We start from the raw sequence: 23,682 nt of genomic DNA on the forward strand, positions 1-23,682 counted from the left end.
GTATCCCAGCTGCATAGGAATAAATAATACTCACCTACCTTATGGGGAACTACAGGGATTAACCTGGTAGTGTGCATACAGTAAAAGAAAGAGGCATTGAGTATTATAATCACTCATACAACGTGTACCACTTACAACTAAGTGCTGCGGTGGCTGGGTAAATACTGGGGTTTATTCTGGTGGACAGAAAGATGGGGGGGGTATTCAGTAGATTAATGCTTTAATTTTCATTCATCAGTGTGGTTTTCTGCAGAACAAAAACAGAACTCAAAACCCAATGCCACCTCTGAGTTTAAGCAAATGTATCTCTAATCCCCAAATAAAACTTTTCATTTGAACAGTTTACTGTTGTAAACTTAGAACTATTAAGCTAAAAATATTTACATTTAATAATTGGGTCACACCATTTGTAGCACATACACTCAACTTCATCCTTGTCTCCTGTTTTTTTTTAAACTTTCAAATACTTCCTTGTGTTCTGAAACCTATTCTGATACAGATTTTCGTTTTCTTCCCATTTTACTGTGTCAAATCTTTAAACAGTTATCTGCGAGCAGCTTGAGATGTGTCCGTGGCAGGCATGAGATTCATCAGGACATTCAGATGCGCACGCACTTCAGAGCTTGCCTGCCTGCCTGTTTATTAGTCTAGAAGATACACACAATAAACACGGAGTCTTATTTCAACAGGCAGCTTTGCATATACACACAGACTAATGTGTTATCGTAATACCTCTATCTCAGGGAATGTATTGTATTTTCCCAATAAAACAAGTTAATTGTATACATTTGAATGATATAAAAGTAGGGTGAAAATCAGAAAAAAATGAATAATACTTTTTGTATAACCCAGGAATTTTTCGGTAAAAATTGATTTAAACTGAAAAGGAGCGAGCTTACGTATCTTTTAGACTGGTACTGAGCATGGTTAAACAACACAATGGAAAAATATTGGTGGCTAGCTGGAGCTCTGTTCACCACACCGCACCCAGCCTATGTTTCCACAGGTGGGAGCTTACAATGGTAGAGAAGTATCAAAGGGGTAGCCGTGTTAGTCTGGACTCTTTGCTGCTTTTGATGGTAGGGAAGTATTTGCCAAAAACACCCTAGTGAAGAACAGACAGTGGGAGTTTTGCCTGAGTGACGACTGGGCCAGTATAAAATGAATGCAATCTTTCAAAAAATAAAAAAAAATCTTTCAAGCTGCAGCAAATGACTCCCTGAGGGGAGCTTGTTTAGATTTTCAGCATAACCATATATCTGTTTTGGTGACAAGATTTCCCCCACTAATAAATATTGTTTGCTCACTTAAAATCTTTACATGAAGGCACAGTTGGGTCTTAAGGCAGAGCACGATAACCTAGAGAGAAGCAACCATGTGATTCAACAGAGAAACAATACAAGGTCACTTCTGTTTCTTCCCGTCACAGTTTTACTTCCCATGGAGATGGCATCACCTTCAAGTCTTCTCTTGCCCAGAGCATGAAAATCTAAGAACTTCCTGCTAATTTCTGCTGTCATTGGGAATCCCCAAAACGGAGGTCAGTATAGTAAATTTCAGCATCTTCCAGTTAATTACCAGCTTAGTTTGGGTCAAATTAATTCTACCCCACCAGTTGATTACTTTTAAAGAAGGAAGCATGACATACTGACCTGGAATCTCCGCATGTCCCGGGGATTTCCTGCATTTTTTAGGCAATTTTGGTTACATTTGAGAAAAAATTTCAAGAAGAACCTGTGGAGAAAAGAGACACTGCCATTAGCCTCTCAGATGCACGCAGCGTGTAGCACCATGTCCGTTTCCTGAGTCTGATCCAATGAATCCTTACTCCAATTAACAATCCTTACTCACACAAGCTGTCTCTTTGACTGGCCACATAGGTAAGGACTTCTCACGTGGCCTCGAACCAGCAAAACACTTCAGCATGTGCTAAAAGTGACATGTGCTTAAGGACTTTGCTTTGTCACAGCCATACATGTTTGCAGAATTGGTCCCTAAGTCACTTTAAATGGCTCACGCCATGGAATCATGCTGTCTTCCACAGCAACCAGGAAGTTAAAGAGACAGTTTCAGCACAGCAAAGAGAAAACAGAAGAATGCTGGCCAAGAAAACGTCTTTGCATATAAGAGGTTTCATCTCACAAGTTCATGTGTAGCGTGTAAACCTCAATTTGATGCAAAAAATTTAAAGCGTCCCACACAATCTGAATCTTGATCGAACAATTAAACCAAATTTGTCAACAAAATTAAAGCTGGTTCGTGACAATTTGCATAAATGAATGAACAAAACACTGCGGGGGTGAGGGGAAGTCTTGATTAAAAGGCTGATCTCATGGAAGAAATGAAATGACTGCCCAGCCCTATATATACCGGTATATAGCTTTAAGAAGAGACACTGCATTTTACAAGCCCCAAAAAAGCAAACATTTTACTGAAAATATTTTCTTCACTGTTATGCACCAATGGACCATAAACCCATAAAGACAAGTCGATGAATAATAGTGGGTCTCATACTCCTGGCTCCCTCCTCATGAGCCAGGGTTTATCAGCCTTTTGTCCAAAACAAACTACAGCTAGGGCTCTACTAAAGATAACTGCATAAAATTAAATCCTGCACCAAGCTTTAAAACCAGGCACAACCAGACAGAGCATCATTATATCTGCAATAGCTGTTGATTAACCAGGCAGAGGCTAATTTACCCTGTCTCCACTTATAATGAGGCATCAGGGGGTGATTGTTTGTTATTGTTTTACTTAAAATCAGAAAGTTAATTTTTTTGCAAGCATCTGTCCTGATCCCCGGTGAGAACCCACAGTGGCCACTAAGTGGCATAATTTGCATATGCCAAAATCAAGAAGGGCAAAACTGGGCTTGGTGCATGGAAACGTTTCACAGCTCCATTTTGCTGGTTGGTGTTCTGTGATGCTGTTCCCCTGCCACGTTGTGGAACTGCATCCTAAAGAAGCCTGTTTGACTGTTGCGTCAGCTCCTTCACGCTATAAAAATCATATTAGCCAGTGGCCATGGTGACAAATTTAATCTTCAAGGGGCTACTTTCATTCAAGGAAATCAAAGAGACCCAGGGCCGGCGCTTCCATTTAGGCGTCCTAGGCAGTCGCCTAGGGCACCAGGATTTGGTGGGGCGGCATTTTGCCACCCTCGGCGGCAATTTGGCGGCGGGGAGGTCCTTCCGTGCTCCGGGTCTTCGGCAGCAATTCTGCGGTGGGTCCTTCACCCGCTCCGGGACCTGCCGCTGAAGTGCCCCGAAGACCGGGAGCGCGGAAGGACCACCGCCTCCCCACCGCAGAATTGCCAACGACCGGGAGCGCGGAAGGACCCGCGCCTAGGGCGCCAAAACCCCTGGCGCCGCTCCTGAAGAGACCAACCAATATAAAACAATAAGGAGCCTAAGACACTTTCAGCGGCGGATGGCAAGGGCGTTGTTTGTTTACACTCAATTAAAGAGGGGTATAAGCCATTGCATTTTCTCATCAAGTAGGTCTGGATATTCAATAACCGAAAGTTGGTGCTATTTGTCGTGTGTGTGTCTTTTTAAGCCTCTAATGGCCAGCTGTGACAGCCTGACTCAGATTGTGTAGAAGGAGCTGTCAGCACAAATCCTGGCATCTTGAATCTAGACAACTGCTTGCCACCAGTCAAAGGTTTGTACTCGTGCCAGAATGGATTTTGAGAGACAAGCAAATAGGGCATTAATTCCGCCATAGAAAAACGAAATGCAGGGAGAGTTCAGGATCTTACACTTCAGATGATGGCTTTCCTGTCAACAGCCCATCATTTAGCTCGTGAGCTATGAAGGGCACGGACATCAGATCCCTCTTGCCCTAAGCTGGCCCTGTCATGCGGAATGCTGGCAGAATAGCGAGACCACCCCTCTGCAAGAGATTGCTGGCTGAAATAAAAAGCCTGGCCATCTGTTGGGAGGCAAAGACGTCCCTGTCAACTGGTGCCTGGAGCCTCAAACAGGCCCTTATGTGGCAAAGTCTCTCAGAACCGCTTATTCTTTAGGGAAAAGCCTGCTCTGCCCCAGGGGTTTACTAGAGAATTCTTCAGAGTTTTCCAGAATGTAGGAGCCAAGCAGCTGACCACTTTGGCTTGAACTTCCCCAAAGGAAAATATTACCGGGAAGGGAGGGTGGGAGATGTAACAGTTAAAAATATCTGCACTGAAAGACGGAGTCAAACGTGCCATGCAAATGTAGAAAACATTTCTCATATTAACGTTGCATGGCATGTGTAAACACTGGGGGCGTGTGTGTGTGTGCGCTCGCATGCCGATCAACTCAAAAGCCCCCCCAAAACAGGCAAAGCTCTTAATGGAGCCCTCTTTATCAAAACTCTAAGCTTTTCCTCTGCTTAACAAGCTAGGTCATTCTCTTGTTTTATAGGCTGGCGCCAGATCAAAAGCACCAAACACCTACATGAAATACAACAGCTGGTCTCTGGGGTCTGCAAAGTCTAATTCAAAAGCTCCAAAATTTTACCGTAGTGACCTGGGCGCATCTCTCCTGAAGTCAATGGGCATTTCATCCACAGAACTGATGAAGAATTGAGGCCCAATTATTTAGTTCTATCAAAACCCAAACAACTGGTGAATTCTGTAAACTCCAGGAAAGTGATTTTTTTTTAAGCCACAGCATTTTGGAGAGGAATTTTCAAGACACAGAGCTTGCCCCTTAGAATTTCTCTTACTTTGTTTTTAAAAGAAATCAGCTAATAAAACACTCTATCCAATCTTGAATTCTTATTCTACCGAGAAACAAACCGAAATATGGGCTGAATAATGGCTCAGAAAGCACCAACTACAAGCAGTCTCGGTGGCCATGTGAGTCATGTTTTGCCCTAAGCCGTGAGAGACCTGGGTTTGATTCCTGGCAAGCAGAGTGCCTCGCATCCTGTTCTGCACAAATCTCTGTGGTCCGCTTCAGTTGGGTCGCACAGGTGACATGGAGGGCAGAATCTGACCCAGTGTTTGTTGGCTCTGAAGGGAGAACCACTTTTGGCTGGAAACCAGGTGGCTAGAATACCACTGCCTATCATGCTGACAATTCTCTCTCCCTGTTTCCTTGTACTCCCCGGTGTTTCTGTATCCATCTGTTGTCCCTTGTCCTATTCTTAGGTTTGAAGCTCGTTGGGGCAGAGACTGGTTTTGTTCTGTGGTTTGTACACGGGGTCCCAGGCCACAACTGATACTTCTAGGCCCTACAATAATACAAACAAATAATAATAATAATACAGAAACAGGGGACTCAGAGGCCACATGAGTATACAGGATGGCTTAACTCACGAGCATTATCTTAGAATTGTTAGCTCGGCCGCATTCTTCGCCTTGAGCCCCATTCTGCAAGTCATCCCATTATAACAGGTCAGATTAGCCCAGGAGTAATGTGGCAAAATTGGGCTCACTATACATAGGGTGACCAGATGTCCCATTTTTAAAGGGACAGTCCCATTTTGGGGGACTTTTTCTTATACAGGTGCCTATTACCCTCCACCCCCTCTCCCGTTTTTTCACAGTTGCTATCTGGTAACCCTAATTATAAACATAACTTACATGTGCATTTGTTTACATCTAACTTCTTAATGTCAGGTTATTCTTTCAGAGCTAACTTTTCCCCCATATGATGGGGGGAATCGTATTCACACTAACTGTTGAAGTCTGAAGTTTGCTCAGCAGGTGAAATAGACGTGCAACGCACAGGAGTGCTGATAAAAGCCTGAACTTTTATTTCTGAGCCCCAGCTACCTGACGTGGGTCAGGTTTGCCAAAGGCTAGTATCCCTGCCGGGGGGCTGGAACAATTTTTATAATGGGGGTGCTGATGATGGAAACCGTGCATTTGGTGTCTGTTATTACCACTTCCAGCACCCCTAATTCCAGCACCACTGTACTCCTGTCATGTGGCAAAAGTCAGCACCCCATGATCTCTGTGCCTATTGAGACATCTGCTTTGGGTGTTTTACAATCAAACAAAACACATCTGCTAGCCCCTCCCACCCGACACACACACAGAGATTAACAGAGCCCATGAATGAAACACACTGTGACCGACCCCACTGTAGAGTGCAGCTGTGGTACAAACTCCCGTCTAGGTGTCGGGCACTGCACTATGTGTACCACCAATGCAGACATGTGGCACACTTCCCGTTAACACCTGCACCGTTCAGGTAACATAGAACTGCTGTGCTAGGGCTGCCAGAAACTGCGTGGTGCACATGCCCTAGACACAATCCAATAGTGATTAACACAACAGTCCCCAGTCGAGCCCCGAGGGTCCATCCAGTGCAACTGGGCGAAGGGATGGTCCTCAGGCCAAGTGCCCTGATAGCCCCTTGTGGCCACTGCTCTTCTGGAGGCAGTCACACTGGCCTGCAGATTCCCTGAGCACTCTTCAGCCCTTGTGCCTCATTGGGGTCTGTCTAGACAGTCCCCTTCTTTGCAGACCACTCCTGGATCTGAAATTTGCAGTGGTTGCTGCCCCCCTGCCAGTAACAGCCTGTGTCATTGCCCGGCTCTCAGCCTCTCTCCCCCAGCTCCCAGGTTGCCTGTCCTTCACTCTGCAATGATTTCCCAGGTTGCTGCCTCCTGTTCCCAAATCCTTTCTGAGCCTGAACCTCGCTGACCACCTTCCTGTGCTGGGGGGGACCCCTCTCTTGGCCAGATGTCTCAGTGAAGGCTACCACAATGCCTCCAAAATGAGCCAAAGCAAAAGATAGGTCTAGCATGGAGGTCAAGGTAGAGGCTCGAACCCAATATGACAGATGGAAGTACTCTTCTGCTTCTGTCCCTCCGTGGTTTCCGATCTCATGGCCACTTGTCCTCAGAAAATAACTTTCTGCACTGGTTTGTGTATTTGCTGAACTGAATCCACCACCTAGCGTCTACATTAGCTGATGATGGTGATGTGCATTATCAGCCATAGGCTGACTACTTCTGTCAATGTACAAGCATGTCAATAGCACTCTGGGTGTCCCCGGGAAAACACAGCCCGTGTCCTCCATGGCTTTGTTCAGAGGTCGCCTATTCCTCCTGCTGGACTGCCCCTTGGTCTGGGTAATATAGCTGTTATCTGGAGAAGTTGCCACCCCCACTTTTCCAGTGAATTGAAGCTGAAGACTTTTGCACTTTCTGATCGAGTCAGACCTCCCAAACTCGTAGCTTCTCTCCAAAACTGAACATACTCTGGGATTTTGAAATCTAGACACTGTCTCCTTGACTTTCCTCCTCCGGTAGCACTAGTGTTTCATGGTCTTAGTCAAACCTTTTGGATCTATACAAATCCTCAACTGCTTTGGGTTTACTAGAGACAATACAATAAATCCAGTCAGCCGGTGTCTGAGTTCACTCAAGGACATCTTATTTTAACATCTTATTAAGTACAACTTTCACTTTCTCCCTCTGCTTTCGGGACATTATTTGGTGCATGCATATTTGGCAGCACACTGGGATCTTTACACGTGCGATGTACTATATCTTTAATGCATCCCAGTTCCTTAAATACTTTGGATTCTTTCAGAGCACATTCTACCTCTTGCTCAGAAGACAACCTGCTTGATCAGATGAATTTGCAGACTGCTCTTCAACCAAGCACACTGCCATCCCACTCTGCCATTCCAAACTCTGCAGAGTGATGTCCGTCCCTGAACAGACATTCAAGAGTTGTTTTGCCACTTAGGCTCATTTTTTGCTCACTATAGGAAACAATATTTTTTATTTTAGCATTGCAGTCGCTAATCCATCCGTAAGTGATAACCGTCTCTGGACCTAAAGATCAATTACACCACAGATAATTAGGTCTCCAATTAGTCTAGATTTAGCTTTTTCATGCAGGTCTGTAATATTATTGTCAATGGCTTCACCTGACAGCTTGGTTTTTTACGTATGCCTTTCTTGGGTTTGCATGAATCAAGTTATTCTTGACATTTTTTCAGTGACTTTGTCTAGCTGTTTGCCAATCCCCTTGATGCTCCCCCTGGAATCAACTGTAGCTTCTCGGGGCCTCTGGGCTTGCAAACCACAACAACATGGAAGATTTCACCCTTGCAGCTTTCTTTGCAAGATCATTTAACTTCCAGAAATATTGGAACTGTTGCCATCATCTCTTCCAGCCACATGCTAGGTTTCCTCTGAGCCTGGGGTGGCTTCATTTGCTGCAGTTTTGCCAGTGATTTCGTTTACTTCTGACATCATGTATTATAGGTGTGATACACAGGGCTGCTGGAAAGGAAGTGTTGCTTTGCTGCTCCTAGTGCACTGACAATGGTCAGGGTTCTGAAAGGTTAACACCAGGGGCGGCTCTAGAAATTACACCGCCCCAAGCAGGGCGGCGCGCTCGCCGCCCTTCCCCGGTCCCGCGGCAGGGGCAGAAGTGTCTGCGGCGGGTGCGCTGGTCCCGCGGCTCCGGTGGAGCATCCGCAGCCATGCCTGCGGGAGCTCCGTCCGAGCCGCGGGACCAGCGCACCTGCCGCAGTCATGCCTGCGGGAGCTCAAGCGGAGCCGTGGGAAGAGGGGACCCGCCGCAGTCATGCCTGCGGCAGGTCCGCTCGTCCCGGGGCTCCGGTGGACCTCCCGCAGGCATGACTGCGGAAGGTCCGCCGGAGCCAAATGCCGCCCTACCGGGACAATGCCGCCCCACGCGCCTGCTTGGTGCGCTGGGGTCTGGAGCCGGCCCTGGTTAACACCGCTGTCACATGGCAGGGGTCGGTATTCAATTATTCCAGTGGCTACGCGCACATTTGAGATTCAACATTACAAGGCCAAATTCTATTCTCAGGTACACATGAGGAACTCCCATAGGGTCAGTCTGTACTGCAGGAACGTCAATTCAAGGTGAGCTGCATGCAAGATGCAGCGTCAGTCCTTGTCTCAATGCAACAATATGCCCACAGTCAGCTTCATGCATCTATGGTAAGAATTTGGCTCTAGAATTAAAAAAACCCACTCTGAAGAAGTTCCCCAAAGGCCTCAAGCATGGAATAAACCATCCTAAACCCATATTTACATTTTAGAAGAAAGAACTGAAGGGCAAACACAGTAAAACAGTTCATTAGGTAACAGCTTGTACATCATTAATTATTATGCAAAACATTGTTAGAGATCCAGGCGGCGCAGACTGACTTTCCCAACCCCTGGAAAATCACGTTTGGATGTTTCTATCAGTCCCCGCAATGCCGACAGTCACAGAACAACAACAAAAAATAGACATAGCGTAAGACATAAAAAAACCCCATGTTTACACCCTTAGTGTCTGTTGAAGCTATTTTAAGAGTGGACGCAAGGCACGGTAACAAGAACGTAGGCCCTCGTCCTGGCCTCTGGCTGTGGCGTATCTGAATACAGAACCATTACACAAAGTAAAACTATTTCCCCATGCTTACCCCCCCCACACACACACAGTTCCTCACATCTCCTTGTCAATTGCTGGAAATGGGCCATTTTCATTACCACTACAAACAGTTCTTTTTCTCTCCTGCTGGTAATAGCTCACCTTAACTGATCACTCTCATTAGAGTGTGTATGGTAACACCCATTGTTTCATGTTCTCTGTGTATATATATATCTTCCTACTGTATTTTCCACTGCATGCATCCGATGAAGTGGGCTGTAGCCCACGAAAGCTTATGCTCAAATAAATTTGTTAGTCTCTGCTCCTATTCTTTTTGCGGCTACAGACTAACACGGCTGCTACTCTGAAACCTGAATACAGACTGCATTTGCAGCCACCACAGCACCCTTGTCCTTTGAAAGGAGCAGCCTAGGTGCTTCAAAGGAAGCTGCACTTTGCACAGTATCTTGCGCCCAAGTGGAATACTCCACTGAAGCCTACAGGTCTGATTCATGGCAAGTAGGATTTTACTCCTCAAGTGATCCCATCAGGATGATTCACTGGTAGAGCCAGTCAGAAAATGATGTTTATTCCCCCAGGCTGAAAACAAAGACACCTATTGTTTTGTCAAAAGTTTTCAATTTCCAGCAAAAATCAATAAACAAAACCAAAGTTCAGCCTCATGCTCCCACTGTCCTCGACAGGTTGGCCTCCTTCATCAGACTACACCTCCCACAATGCACTTCTCCCCAGCCTCGTCCTCCCATGTCCCTTCCTTTCCTTTGTCCTTCCATCCAGTTGATTCCCTCCTAACTAAACCCCACCCTTAGCCATTTGCTGACCATCCCATTGTCCACTTTGTTTGTGGGTTATATCCCTTTAGCTGTCTTTTCTATGTACACTGTAAGGTCTTCGGGACTGTCTATTATCCTGTTTTTGTACAGCCATGCTAAACCCAGTAGGGTCCCATTGTTGGTTGGCCCGTGATACAAATAAACAAAACAACAGTAATATGCAAAGGATTTGACCATGGGCTTTTGCAGGCCAACATGAGGAGGGTTATAAATTAAAACTGAACTTTCTTTTAAAAATAAAATAAGATCCGAGAGGGAAGCAAGACACATCTCTCCATCACAGCCCAGAGGGAGATTTAAGAGAATTCGAACACGGGAGGGTTAGCAGTCGGACTTTCCTTGCCATTGCCACAATAAATATGTCTGTTGAAGGGAAAACATCATTGGAAAGGGAAGACCTGCATTCCTGATGCGGAAGAAAAGCTTGTTTGTTCCCAGTACATTGGAGAAATTGTTCGAGAACAGTTCATCCATGTGAAAATATGACAAGCTGTAAGGCTGCCAAGATCAGCGAGATCTGTGGCCATCCTGTGATTGAGTGCTGCTTGCACAACTGAAACCTGTCAGAGGGCAAACAAAACGTGCCCAGGGTTTCAGGGGACAAACAAAACCTGCCCAGGGTTTAAGCGCAGGGCAATACTGGACTCTGGGATTAGGGGCTGTCAAACAGGGTTTTCTATGTGTCCGTCTCTCTGTAAAATTAGTAAAACCTCCAAAATACGAATACTGATATAATATCTTGCAACTGGCCAGCAGATGAAAGAATTTCAGGGCCATTTTGCATGAAAACGCCAATGCAGCATGGTATTTAAGCATGTATATAACCTAAAGCACATGAGTAGCCCTACTGAAGCCAATGGAAGTACTCCCGTGCTTAAATACCCTGCTGAAGCAGGGCCATTATGAGCTGAATCACCTCCTCCTGTGCTAAAACCATGGGAAGGGACGCAGGGAAGGAGTTGCAGTACAAAGGCAGTAGTAGCGGAAAATATCAAGTTATTTCATTTCTAGTGCAAACCAGGCACTTCCTACCAATTTGACACTAGGCCCCAGTCCCCTTGCACACACCACAAAGCAACACCAGAACAGACACCTGGGCCATTTGATCCACTTATTCAAGTTTCTCTGTCTGCTTTTCAGTACACCACCTCCCCTTCTCCATCAGTCACCTCCACCATGTCGTGCTGTCAATCACAGTCCTTCCTAGTGCCCTAATGTCACCAGACAAAGGATACCTACATTGAATTATTCAAATGAAAACCAACCAATGTGACTATTGTCATTTAATATTAACCACGGCCATTTGTGCACAAATCGAACCTATATGGGGCATACGTGAGGACAGCAGAGTGAAACTCTAGTATTAAACAAACCCCACAATTGCTGCTGATAACTTCAGGAGAAAGAAGAAAAACACACTATGTATTTAAAGAGCTGTAATTTCCATTTAAACCCAAATCCAGCATTGCACCATTTTCCGTGTACAAGTTAGGGGCCACATCAGGTACCCTGATCACAAAAGAAAAAATTGAAGGCTTACACCAATATTTAGCAGCATGAGACTGTGCATGGAAATCAAATACAGGCATGGGGGAAACCGCCTATTACCCACATGTTCACAGCTGGATTTTTAGTCAATAAACAGCAGTAGCAGTACCTTTTGTGGCATTTTTACAACTGGTAATTTATTCTACAGAAGAAAAATTAAACACGGCAGTCAGCCTCGCTACCTCTCCCCCAAATGCAACCATTCTTCATTTGTCAAACTACCTTAATAAATAAATACATACATACATATATAAAAAAGGACCCAATCTTCCTCTTACTGATCTCAACATTCTCAGTGGTACTAAGGGGCACTGGATCAGATCCATAGTTTGTATTTACAGAATGCAAAACTATTTATTAAGAAAGTGCAACCCAGCAACAAAATTATGGGAACAACTTTCTTTTACTGAAACACACACATCTTCCAGCTGAAGTCCAGAAAAGGTCCCTGAGATGTGATACGACATGCCCTGTGGGCCTCTCTCAACAGGGCCCTGATTACTGACAGATTCTATTGGTGCTGCCATAATAATATAGACAGAATAGACTGGTATTTTTGTGAACCTGTTCTGAATTCCAGAATTGGCGCAGGAAACACTTTGCTGCTGTGGGTATAATAAATACTTCAGCATTGCAAATAGTTGGAGAAGAACCCATATAATCACCAAATCACAAGTTAGAACTGCCCAAAGGCAGCCTTAAATTACTCACTGCTTGCTTCACCAAATGTTTCAAGTTGGTTTTCCGTAGGTCTGTGTGCTCTGTGCAGCGAAGTACAGTATAGTATAGCAATTTTTCATCTTCTACATGCTTCAGTTCTCCAATACCAAGTGTTCTAATGCATCATAGAAATTTAGGCTTCTTTGGAAAAGTGTGCTTTGAATTTTCCCTCCCAAGTGAGTTAAAATCCAAGAGCTTTTCAGCCTTTCATTATGAATAGAATGAGGCCCCAGAATATTCACCCAGCACCGAAAGACAACAGTGCAAAACAGGGCAAAATATAAAAATAAAAACATTGCAAAATAATTCAGAGACAGGTCTGAATTCTCGCTTTTCCCTGTTTTAATTTTTCCCCTGGGGACCGGCTTTTCAATAATTCTTCTCAAACGGGGCGGGGACGGGGGGGAAGTTATTCGGTGATTGCTGGGGACTGAATATTTCTGTACACTCCCATTTCCACAGCATTCCATTTATCTGCAATGTTTATTGAAATCCAACTGGAACTAAATACCTAAAATAAACAGAAGTTTGCAGGGTTTTTCACCATCTGTGCACCAAGTATCCAAAGGTTCACTTAGAATACCGAGGTGCTATGTATAGTGTACATATGTGTACATACACACACACACAATGTAGGCATAAAGGGAGGGTGTATCCAGCTACACATACACAGATACACAACTGCAGTTGTTACTTTACTCTGTGCAGATAAGGAAGTCTTAAGCTCTGTTTTTCTTTAAGACCTTTGCCGTCACTGTCTGTTCTTTACAAGCTGAGGGGTCAGTGCTTTAGCTGAGACCGTGACAGGCCTCTCCAGAATTAGAGTACTTTATTATCACATTAGTACAGGGAAAAGTCACTTAACTAACAGAATTTATCCTCATTTATTCCGTAAAAGCACTAATATTGAATCACTCTGCCGCTGTTTAATTACTCTTCCTTACACTACTTTTTTTCCTTACTTGACCCTTCAAGTACCAGGGTAGGAAAATGTGTTAAAACTATTTTTTAATTCCACTTAAAATGCTAGACTTTATTCCCTGGAATAAGTATAAAACCAGCCCTGGGGTCTGTCATAGTTCACACAATGCCAGTGCATTAGCAGTCATCACGGTGTCATACTTGTGCTAGAAGAACCTGTGTTCAGTGTAAGTGATGACAGATAACAGAATTACTGTTAATTGTAATAGGATACTGGTATTCGACTGCCTGTTCTCTCGTGGTAAACTAGTGTAACAGTTCTTAGGCATCAGCAGCATCCAAGATACAGTTAGTTAAAGAAAACGAAAAGAGTCAACTTAATCTCCACTTCTGTCTTAAGACACTAGGGAAAATAAGGGTGTCTTAAAATGTCACCCTCAGCTGCACGCTGTGGTGATGCGAATTCTTTCATTGGGGTATTAATGAAATCAAGATTCACAGTGAAAATATTTAACGACCACTCCCTTCTTTTTGACTGCCTGTTTGTGGCTCAATTAGATACATAGATCAGATGTTCACCCCTTAGCCTGTGTGCAAAACTGCATGCACAAACTTCGGCTTGCACATGCACTAATGAGCCTTTAAATAGCCTGACACCTGCGCGCATTACAAGTGTTAGCATAGGAACCTGCAAAACCCAAGGGGGGGGGGGTCAGACTATTTAAAGGGCATGTGCCAAACAAACTTTTCAGCCGGTGTCTGAACCTACAAAGTGCAGATGCAATTTTGTTCACTTCTGGATAGAAGCCCGTCTGAAAATGTATCCCTAATTAGATCAGGTTAGATGGAGACATGACTTTATCTCAACAATATTTTCTTTACATGCAAAGCCCAAAGCCTGCTTTCAATTTGTTTCCCCTGATCTTCTTAAACAAAAGATCTGGTAATTATTTAGTATTAACAAAAACCATGTAATTTGCTCAAACTGACATGGAAATTTCTGACTGGCACTGGGGACAGGTTTCAGATGGAGAAAGAGGAAGAAAAATGCAATTTGCGTGTGCATTTTACCATTTGTGTGTGCATTTTACCATTTGCAATTTATGTATATCTATACTGCGCCATAAGCAACAACACATGAGAAACAGAGATGTGCACTACTAAAATGCACCATGTCTGGAGAGTATTATGACCCAGGGACTATGGCCCAAGAGTTTCAACCAGCTGAGAAGTGTAGACATCTGGTACAACACAAATGCATGCCCTGAAATATGCTACTGAAATGCTTTTGGTTACATTTGAGCAAAATAAAAACCTGGAAGATGAGTCTGTATTTGTTTTATTATACTGGATGCCTGCATAGTTGGTGACATGATCAGTCAATCAGATTTCCTCAATCTTCATGTGCATGTGTGTGTGTACATGCATGTGCATAAGGAAAGATTTTTCAGCTGTGTTCAGTATTGGTCTAACTTTAGTCTCACAAAAGTCAAATAAGAGTTTGACCGTTGACTTTAGCAGACGCAGAGTTAGGGTAGCACAGAGTGCTTCTGTAAATCCACTGTGAGTAAAGGGGCTCCACTGCATACCACAGCAATGTGCGAACCTCATAAGGATAAAAATGTTTATCTTTTTGTTAAATAAAAAGGGTGAGGACAATGATTTTGCTTTCTGATACAACACTACCGGGTTGTTGGGTTTTAAAAAAACAAACAAACAAAAAAACATTAGCAACATTAATTCAGTTTGGACTTGGTATTTTCTTTTTAAAATGGTGGTCATAATGGCTTTCAAATTACACAGATAACTCAGTGTTCTAATTGCTCCTAATAGACTTCTACATTTTCAGTTCAATCATTACACTGGATCAACAATCTTGCCCAGCTAATGTCCTGTGTCTCCCAGTCACAGGCACTCATGTCTATAAGCAAAAGCCTTTTGACTTATAACATTGACATCAACTGTCATTACATTTGCCCACAACATCCTGCACATATGCAAGTTAAAGGGCTCTCGGCTTCAGCTGTTCCTCTGTGTCAGTATCACAGAGAGTGTGAGAGACATTCCAGAGCCTCTGGATTAACCTCTGGGATGACACCCAGTTTTGTCTTTAGCTGCACTAAATCCTCAGCAAAACTCTAACAGCCATGGCTGATTTAGAACCTAAACTGTAAATCTCCGCTTCACACAGTCATACTAAGGAGATGAGTGGGAATTATTTCACCCAACCTCTCTGGATATTTATAGAGCAATCCCTGTAGGTGTTGATGTGGTTAAGCAAAGGCCGCCTCCCCTTAGCATTCAAATATCACCTCCAAAAGTACATGTGGAATGACTGTGTGAGATGGAGTAACAGGAGAGATGTGCCGTATCTGATGAGAACATATGTTGACATGGAGAAATCAGGTCACAGATTATACCATGAGTGAAATCTTCATGTCATGTAACCAACGGGAGTTCTGCCATTCACAGTAACAGGGCCAGGATTGCATCCCGTATCTTTCCTCCCTGGGTCATAAGTAGGGAGTACATTTGTAAGGCTGAGTAGACTAGGTGAAGATTCAATCTGATGGAGATTCTGCTGGGAGGCTTACATGTTGATCCTGTCTTTACTGTTACTGAGGTACTACAATCCAGGAAGAGCCTAAATAAGGAGTATACAGGATATTCTTAAAGAGTCTGTCGAGGATGCCCACGGCATGGAGTGGATGTTACATAATAAAATAAAATAAAATAAATACCAGTCAAAAAAAAAAGGTAAAGAACAGAACTGAACACTGCACTGAGCTCCTTAACACAAGCTGGATAGCTCATTTCATATTCCCATTGTTTCACAGTATTTAAGGAGCATCAAGATCTCTCACTTCCTTTGCAGCCAGGCACTGGCAATGCGGATGGGATCCGGAGCACCGTTGCTATTTTAAGTGCTGGAAGGAAGCAGGGAACTGCTCAGTGGAAAGGCTGAGGCACTCAGCCTGAGCTCTGTGTGTGGCGGTGTGGTGCAGCAGGGGAAGGTGGACCAGTGGTGTTTTGAGAATGCTGAATTGTCACAAGGTATACGCCTTATTCTCAGCGGAATTCTTCCTCATGCGCATGCAGGAGGAACCCTGGCACTGGCCATGATTCCTGCAAGCTATTGCTGAGAGAGAGAGAGAGAGAGAGCGCATTTGGGGGTTTTTGGTAGAGATAATGACACCATGCATGGGGCAGGAGGTGCCATCCATAAATACTGCATATGCTGTAGGATTATATCAACCTCGCTGGAACGAGACATTGTAAAAGTTTTATTCATTTTCTGAAAAACCATCACCCGCAGCGGGAGTCACACCTGGATTTTCCTGCAGTCTTTCAAACGAAGCCAAACAAAACTGCCCGCTGCCTCACTTGTAATTTAGGTGCAACGTTACGAGAACGCTGGACAAGGAAGCGAGACTTGGACATGCAGGACAAAGAACTTTGTAAGCCAGCTGCTGAAGTTCTCAGCTCAGCTCTGGGGATGTGGAAGGGGCACTCAGCTGCACTGTTACCTTTCACACCAATTCAGCAAGGTCACATGGCCAGCAGGAATAGTGCAGCCAGGGAATGGCAGTAAAAAACGTCTGTCTGTCTGCACATTTCCTGCTAAGGATAGCCCCAGGACAAGAGGGAAATAGACCAAACCAAAAGCTTAAAATGACAACAGAGATAAGACCACTGACAGGCCTAGTCATAGTGGCAGGGGTCAGTGTGTGATGGTATCTTCTGGGCAGGAGGGTGATCTCTGACAAGGAATGCCAGACATGCTTTTGCTGGAACGAGAACTGTTAACATTACAGGACAGAAAGCCGGGTTAGTCCCAACTTACTGGATCATTGGGTGTGTCACTGGGGTGAAAACAGCTATGAGATCTGTGATCCCATCTTCATTATTCTTTGGATAGATTTTAGGACAGAGGGTTTTGCAAGGTTCTATATGAATCACAAAGTACTGCTGTATTTATTATTACAGTGGGTCAGCAGTAGCAATGGTTGTGGTGACAACAAGCAGAGCTAAAATGATCAGTTAGTTACCAACTTACAGGGACAGAAAGGCAGGCGCTCTGGGGCTCATCTTCTTCAGAACAATAGAAGTTACAATTAATTCCATTGGCTAGAAAGTCCTTACAACCTAACCGTTCCAACGGTTCCATCACTGTTGCTTTAAGAATGACCGTGTTGGCAACTGCTGGAGAGCCAGCAAAAATGTACAGCGGAGCCTTTTTAGAATATCCAGATTCATTCCCTGTTAATGTAAACTTCAGCAACCAGTTTTATCTGCAAGCTTTCAACTAGAGAGTGACTTAAAACCAACCAGTATGGCACATGACTATGGAATGTCAAGAGTGATTTTTGCTTAATTTTGCAGCCTTTTCGAAGCCCCAGGAAAGTCTTATTTATGAAGACCCAAACTGCACAATAATCCAGTTAGACTCTAAAACTATTTATCTATAAATACACAAATATAGCTAACAGTTAAAACGCTATAACACGATAACTGCCAAAACACTGTAAACTCAGAAGTCACAGGCCAGATTCGGATCTCAAGACGTATCAATGTAAATCCAGATTAACTTCACAGATTTACATAGGTGCAGCTGATAGAATCTGTGCTTGCACAATTTGCTATACTACAACAAACATAAATGGAAAGTAAAGACAGATCCATATGCCCAAAAGGCCAAAGAAATGCTGATTTGATGCATGGTGCACAAATAATTTTAATAATTGTTATAGCATATCAGAGCATACTCTTAGTTCTTACTCTCTCTTCACTGTCCACACATAAATTAAGAGATAGTTTAAGGAAATACTGTTCACTGCCATTGACAAACCTGTAAGCGATCGCACATGCTGTAATGCTAGACAACATGCAAAAATCCTTTCAAAACAAGTTTTCAACAAAAACAATGTCTCCCAACTAACATGCCACACTGATAGGTTAATACTTAAACCATGACTCAACAGAAGGAAAAAATTAAATCAAACAGATGTTAGAACAAATTGCATATGGTTTGGGTGTTTAATAAATTAAACAACAGTACTCCTGTTAATACAATGGGAATCATGAACAAAAGAATCCAGTAAAACGACAAAGGTTCTAATTTTGGGGTGTATTGTGCAGAATTTATTAACACAAACACAAAATGACTTAAATGTCCCCAGCTACACAACTATCAGGTAAATTCTACCCTCAGTTATAACAAGGCCGCTCCAGAGTATTTCTGTAGTGCGGGTTAATGGATATAGCTACTGAGGACAGGATTTACCTTACTGTACTTAGAGAGAAATGAAGACCCTCTTATCCACTGAAGCGAGACAGAGGATTTCAGACAGTCAGAACAAAAAGTACCTGAGCTGGATTTTGGGAAGGACTCTGAGGATAAAACTCTTGTCCTTGCAACAAGTGCGATGAGATTTGTAATGCCTACGGGTGGTCAAAGCCCTGATTTTCTCTCTCTCCTGAAAGACAGCACCTCCAGCTGCACAATGGTCCCCAGCGAGAGACTGGTTCAGTCATCGCTAAAAGGGAAGAGTATCTCCTACTGAGTCACCAAACTCCACCTGCTACAGCACCTGGGTTTTTTCCTTAGAAGTCTCACCTTTCTAAATAAAAATCCAGTCTATTAATGCACCGCAGATAACTCCATGCAGCTTTACATCCACTTTTTTGCTTTTGTGTATTCTGTAGGTTACTTTTTTTTTTTTTGGAAAAAAAAATCAGTGATTTTTGGCACAAAAATCAATTGCAGCCAAGTGATACATAGCAAGTTTCACACCAACATCAGCTTCTTGCAATAAACATGTTACACTGTTTTAAATTCTAATCAACATTGATTTAGAAGATATAGTCTACCATTTAACTTTGCACAGAACACCCGTCTCTCACAAAGCAGGAGTAGAATGCAACCTGACTTCCTTTGTCCTAGTAAATGTTGGGGGGTGGGAGAATTCATTCTGCTTTTGAGGACCACACAGTAATAGAAATAAGCGTTAATCAGAGGAACTCTTGCATGGAATTGTAGGCAATAATGCACGGGGGATAAGAAACTCCCCCCAAAAGAAGAACACCCTCTGAAAATGACTTGCCTTCAGCATTGTCCATGATTTTAGGATGCTCTGCAGAAAACTTGTCTGGAATTGCTACTGTGTTGTTAGTCTAGAATACAGATGGCTCCAAGCCAAAACCCTGAATCAAAATATTTCTCAGCTCTGGGGAACTTTGAGTCCAGATCAGAACTTTGTGACTGGACTCCTGCTTTATAAGGGGTTGAATCAAAAGTCCAGACTGGAACACACAAACTTTCGTGAAGTCCAAATTTCAATCTAGAAGCTCATCAGAAATTTCTAGCTCAGGCCCCATCTTGGAGATTGGGCTGGAAGATCAGGATGTCTATAGGGTGACACTGTCCTTGGAAATCTCTCTTTCATACTTAAAAGAAATGATAGAGATGCTGAGTTCCCTCACTGCTGTGATTCCTATTTTTCCCCAAACCATCTCTCCTTAAGAGACGTTGGCAAATGGAGCCCCCTTTAGGCTGGATAAATCTCTTCCCAAGGAATGCTGTCATTTTTCTCACATCACAAACCTTCCAGTCTAACACTTGACAGCCTCGATCAGGTGCTGTCCAAACATTTATTAAAACATTTTAAATGATGAATATATCCAATTATTACTATTAATGCAGCTAATACTGACTAATGAGGGGGAAACATACTAGCTTGTGTCCCGCAATTCATTACCCCTGCCTTGTCAACAATTCAAAGCCCCAAACCTAATCATCCATACCGGGCCCTGTTATATTTCACACATCACATTTAATAAGTCACTCAGTGCCTATAAATTAATGTAACATGTCGGCATTTATGAGTGTGCCTTTGTCGCTGTTAACAAAGGATGTGCCGGCCCAGTCTACTGCAGCTAGGCAATGACGAATGATGGAGGATGATTTCTCTTCAAACTGCAAACTATACACTGGGGACCATAGCAGTTGTAGTTGTGCACGCGCGCACACACACACACACACGTATGCATAATAATATGGAAGAGTGTGTGCACATATATGTATGTATGTATGTATTTTATAAACAGGTCTACCCCCAAAAAAGTATAAGGTATGCATGTGACACATTTAACAGTCCTCTTTAAACTGTTTCTTTTAAAGCCAATTCGGTTAAGTTGGAACAACGCTCCCCATAGGTGTGGTCAATGCCGATTTACTATTGGTTCCGGCTTCTGTGATATTTCCATTTTCAGCACTTTCAGAAATACAGCCCAGGGACGGAAACAGCAATGGAATGTTTAAACACAGCTGTGTTGCAAAAGGTGCTGTTAGACTGTATATGACACACATGGCACCAATAGTTGAGTTAGTTGGCTGACTTTGGGGGGGGGGGAGGGAAGGAGAGGAGAACAAAATTGATATTTTAATAGGTATGAATAATTCACTAGATTTGCTCTTAAAAGGCACAACCATGTAAGAAAAAAACCATATATGTGATTTTAGTGTCAGTAATATTTTTAATATTAGTTGTTTTGGTTTTTAAAGGTATGTGTTCTCTGCAAAGTAACGGGAAAAACACACGCCTTTTTGGTTACAGCTATGGGCAGCTTCACTATTGATGAAAGACATCTGGACCTACATACGGTTGCATTAAGTATTGTATGCAGTAATCCTAGAACCACAGGGCTAGAAGGGACTGCAAGGGTCATCTAGTCTAACCCCCTGCATGTCGCAAATGCCGACTATGGCCAGGAGGGCAGGTTTCCTCTGGAATCAGCATTAGCAGAACTCAACCCACCTGCCAGCAGTGGAAACAGTAGACAAGACAGGCACCTTTGCAAACTGAGTTCTTACCCCCTGCAAAACCCCTGCTAGTAGTAGTCCTTATTAGCAGCTGGGATCCCACTGTTGGTCTTCTCCCAGAAGTCCCCAGATTGTAATGCTTGTTCTACCCTTTATTCTAGTGACGGAACCTGTATCCCAGCAACACATTGCCTTTGAAACTAATCATTACATGCACCATTTTTGGGAAAAGTTTATCAATTGTTTTTCATTTGTTTCTAATTTTTTCTCTGGTATATTTTTGTACACTTACACTGTACATAAATCCCCCCAAAAAGTTTGCAGAGCTGACCCAGTGGATTGGTACTATAGGCAGTCAGGAATTTTCTGACTCAACTTTTGGTCAGAAAATGGCAATTTATCAAAACCAAAAACTGTTCAGGAGGAAATGTTGGTTTTGATGAAATCTCCCGATTTCTATGAGAATTAGGTGCATCTGGGCTTTTGATAATCCCACTAGGTGTCTATCTGCATCTTTAGAGCCTACATAGCTTTCAAAACCTGGCCCTTCGTTTTTATGTGCCTCGGTTTCCCATGTGTAAAATAAGGATCATAGCACTTTCCTACCTCACAAGTGTTGAGAGTATAAAACTACGAAAGATGGGGAGAGAGAGAGAGAGAGAACTCAACTACTATGGAAAATGGAGCCATCATACATAGATAGTGTCATACTGCTGACATTAAAAAGCTCATATATTCTGCAACACTTTCCAAGGGAAAATAAAAAGGATCTAGAATTACAGATACCTTTTCTTTACATTTTTATTAGAAAATTTTTCAGTTTATGCAATATCTATGAAGCAAGTACATTTCCCAATTTGTTTTGCGGGGGTCGTGTAGGTTTTTTTGGTTCCAATACGTACTAACCCGCTCAATACATCCAGACTAATAGGTATGGTAAAATTTTGTTGAAAAGCAAGGGCATTGCTGTTCCTACACTCTACATAATTGGGAAATGTCTAGTGCTGAAGAAAACGCTTTCAGAATACAGGCTGAGGTCAGGCACCGTGCAGCAGCGTGCAGTGCATAACAGCAAAGGCTAGTTGACCAATTAAAGTTAAGTGATGCCTTGGTGTCCTAGCAGCCTGCCATTTGCACAACTTTAAAGACAATAAACACCCTGAAAATCCAGGACCAGTCGAGCCTCCTACCTGGGAAGATAAGGGAAACCTAGCCAGAAAAGCCCCAAATATATTAAATATTTTAACAATTTCAGTATAGAAAATATAATATGCAACCGGCTATAAAAATATGTACCAGTGATTCACATAAAAAGCAGCACTCGCTGAGGAGGATGTCTCAGTCCATGCATAGTACTCGGGGGGAGAGTATGGCATAAAAACGTTCCCCCTCCAAAAAAACGTAACTACACTTGATAACAGCGAGGCAAGCGGCAAGCTGTGACGCCCGTTACTGACTGGCAATGAATTGGGCGCACAGCCAGCCTGTGCTAAAACATCCCATTATTTTTTAGCTAACCTGTCCTCCCCCTCAACCACTGGTTTGTTTCACTCACCTGGCATGTCTTGCCCTTTGCACTGTAGGCTCCTTGGGGCGGGAACTGTCATTTAAACTGGTTGTACGGAGCCAAGCACAAGGGGGCTCCGGCCCAGCTGAGGCCAATAGTCACTACTGCAAGAGCTGCAGGGAAACACTGAGCTTTCTTTTCCCTGCATGCACGTTGCTCCAGTAAAGGGGGCCCTGGTGAAAAACAAAGGCTGAGGCAGGTAACTAACGGTACGTCTACACTGCAATTGGAGGTGTGACTGCTGTTTGGGTAGACGTACCAGTGCTAGCTTTACTCTAGCTAGCATGGCTAAAAATAGCAGCAAAGCTCCCATGGTGCAAGCATCAGCATAGTCTAGGAACACTGGTACACGCCCAGGACTCCAGGGGGTTTGTAGCTCTCACCACTGCAGCTTCACTTCTATTTTTAGCCATGCTAGCTAGAGTAAAGCTAGTGCGTCCATGCCTGCATGAGCTGCCGTGTCGACAAACCCCCAATAGGAAATGTGGTAATGCATAACCCTTCACCCCCAGATTGTTCATTCTCATCACTGAAAACTTTGGATACTCCATGAATAGGTGGAAGCTGCTGCCTCTGCTATCAAAGCCCTTCTCCACAGATAAAGTAGCAGCACCTCCGGAGTCAGTTGCAAAATAATAAATAATAATAATAATAATAATTCTTGTAGCGAGGGATTCACAGAATCTGTGAAATTTTGCAGGGAAGTAAAGAAATCTGCATGACAATCCCATTGTTTCCTCCTCCGAAGGCCCTACAAGGCTGGCAGAATCGTACAGAAAAACACAGCACTTTTCAATTCAACCCATTGTATAGAATGTGAGCGTTGCAAGGTTTATTTTATAATAATTTATTATCAGGAAAAATAAGGGTTCAGGCGAGACATCTTCTCAAGAATTTATTGTTCACC

At 43.4% G+C, this 23,682-nt stretch overlaps 1 protein-coding gene across 7 annotated transcripts in view; it reads right to left on the reverse strand.

The window, feature by feature from the left end:
* EBF1 (EBF transcription factor 1) overlaps positions 1-23,682 on the reverse strand; it is a 317,339-nt gene that overhangs the window by 119,488 nt on the left and 174,169 nt on the right. For all 7 annotated transcript variants that reach the window (XM_045028556.1, XM_045028555.1, XM_045028554.1 and 4 more), the window contains exon 7: positions 1,653-1,734. In XM_045028556.1, coding sequence (XP_044884491.1) covers positions 1,653-1,734 — 82 coding nt within the window. The remainder of the gene's footprint in view (positions 1-1,652; positions 1,735-23,682) is intronic.

Source organism: Mauremys mutica, chromosome 8 (assembly GCF_020497125.1).
Source record: "Mauremys mutica isolate MM-2020 ecotype Southern chromosome 8, ASM2049712v1, whole genome shotgun sequence".
Lineage (NCBI taxonomy): Eukaryota > Metazoa > Chordata > Testudines > Geoemydidae > Mauremys > Mauremys mutica.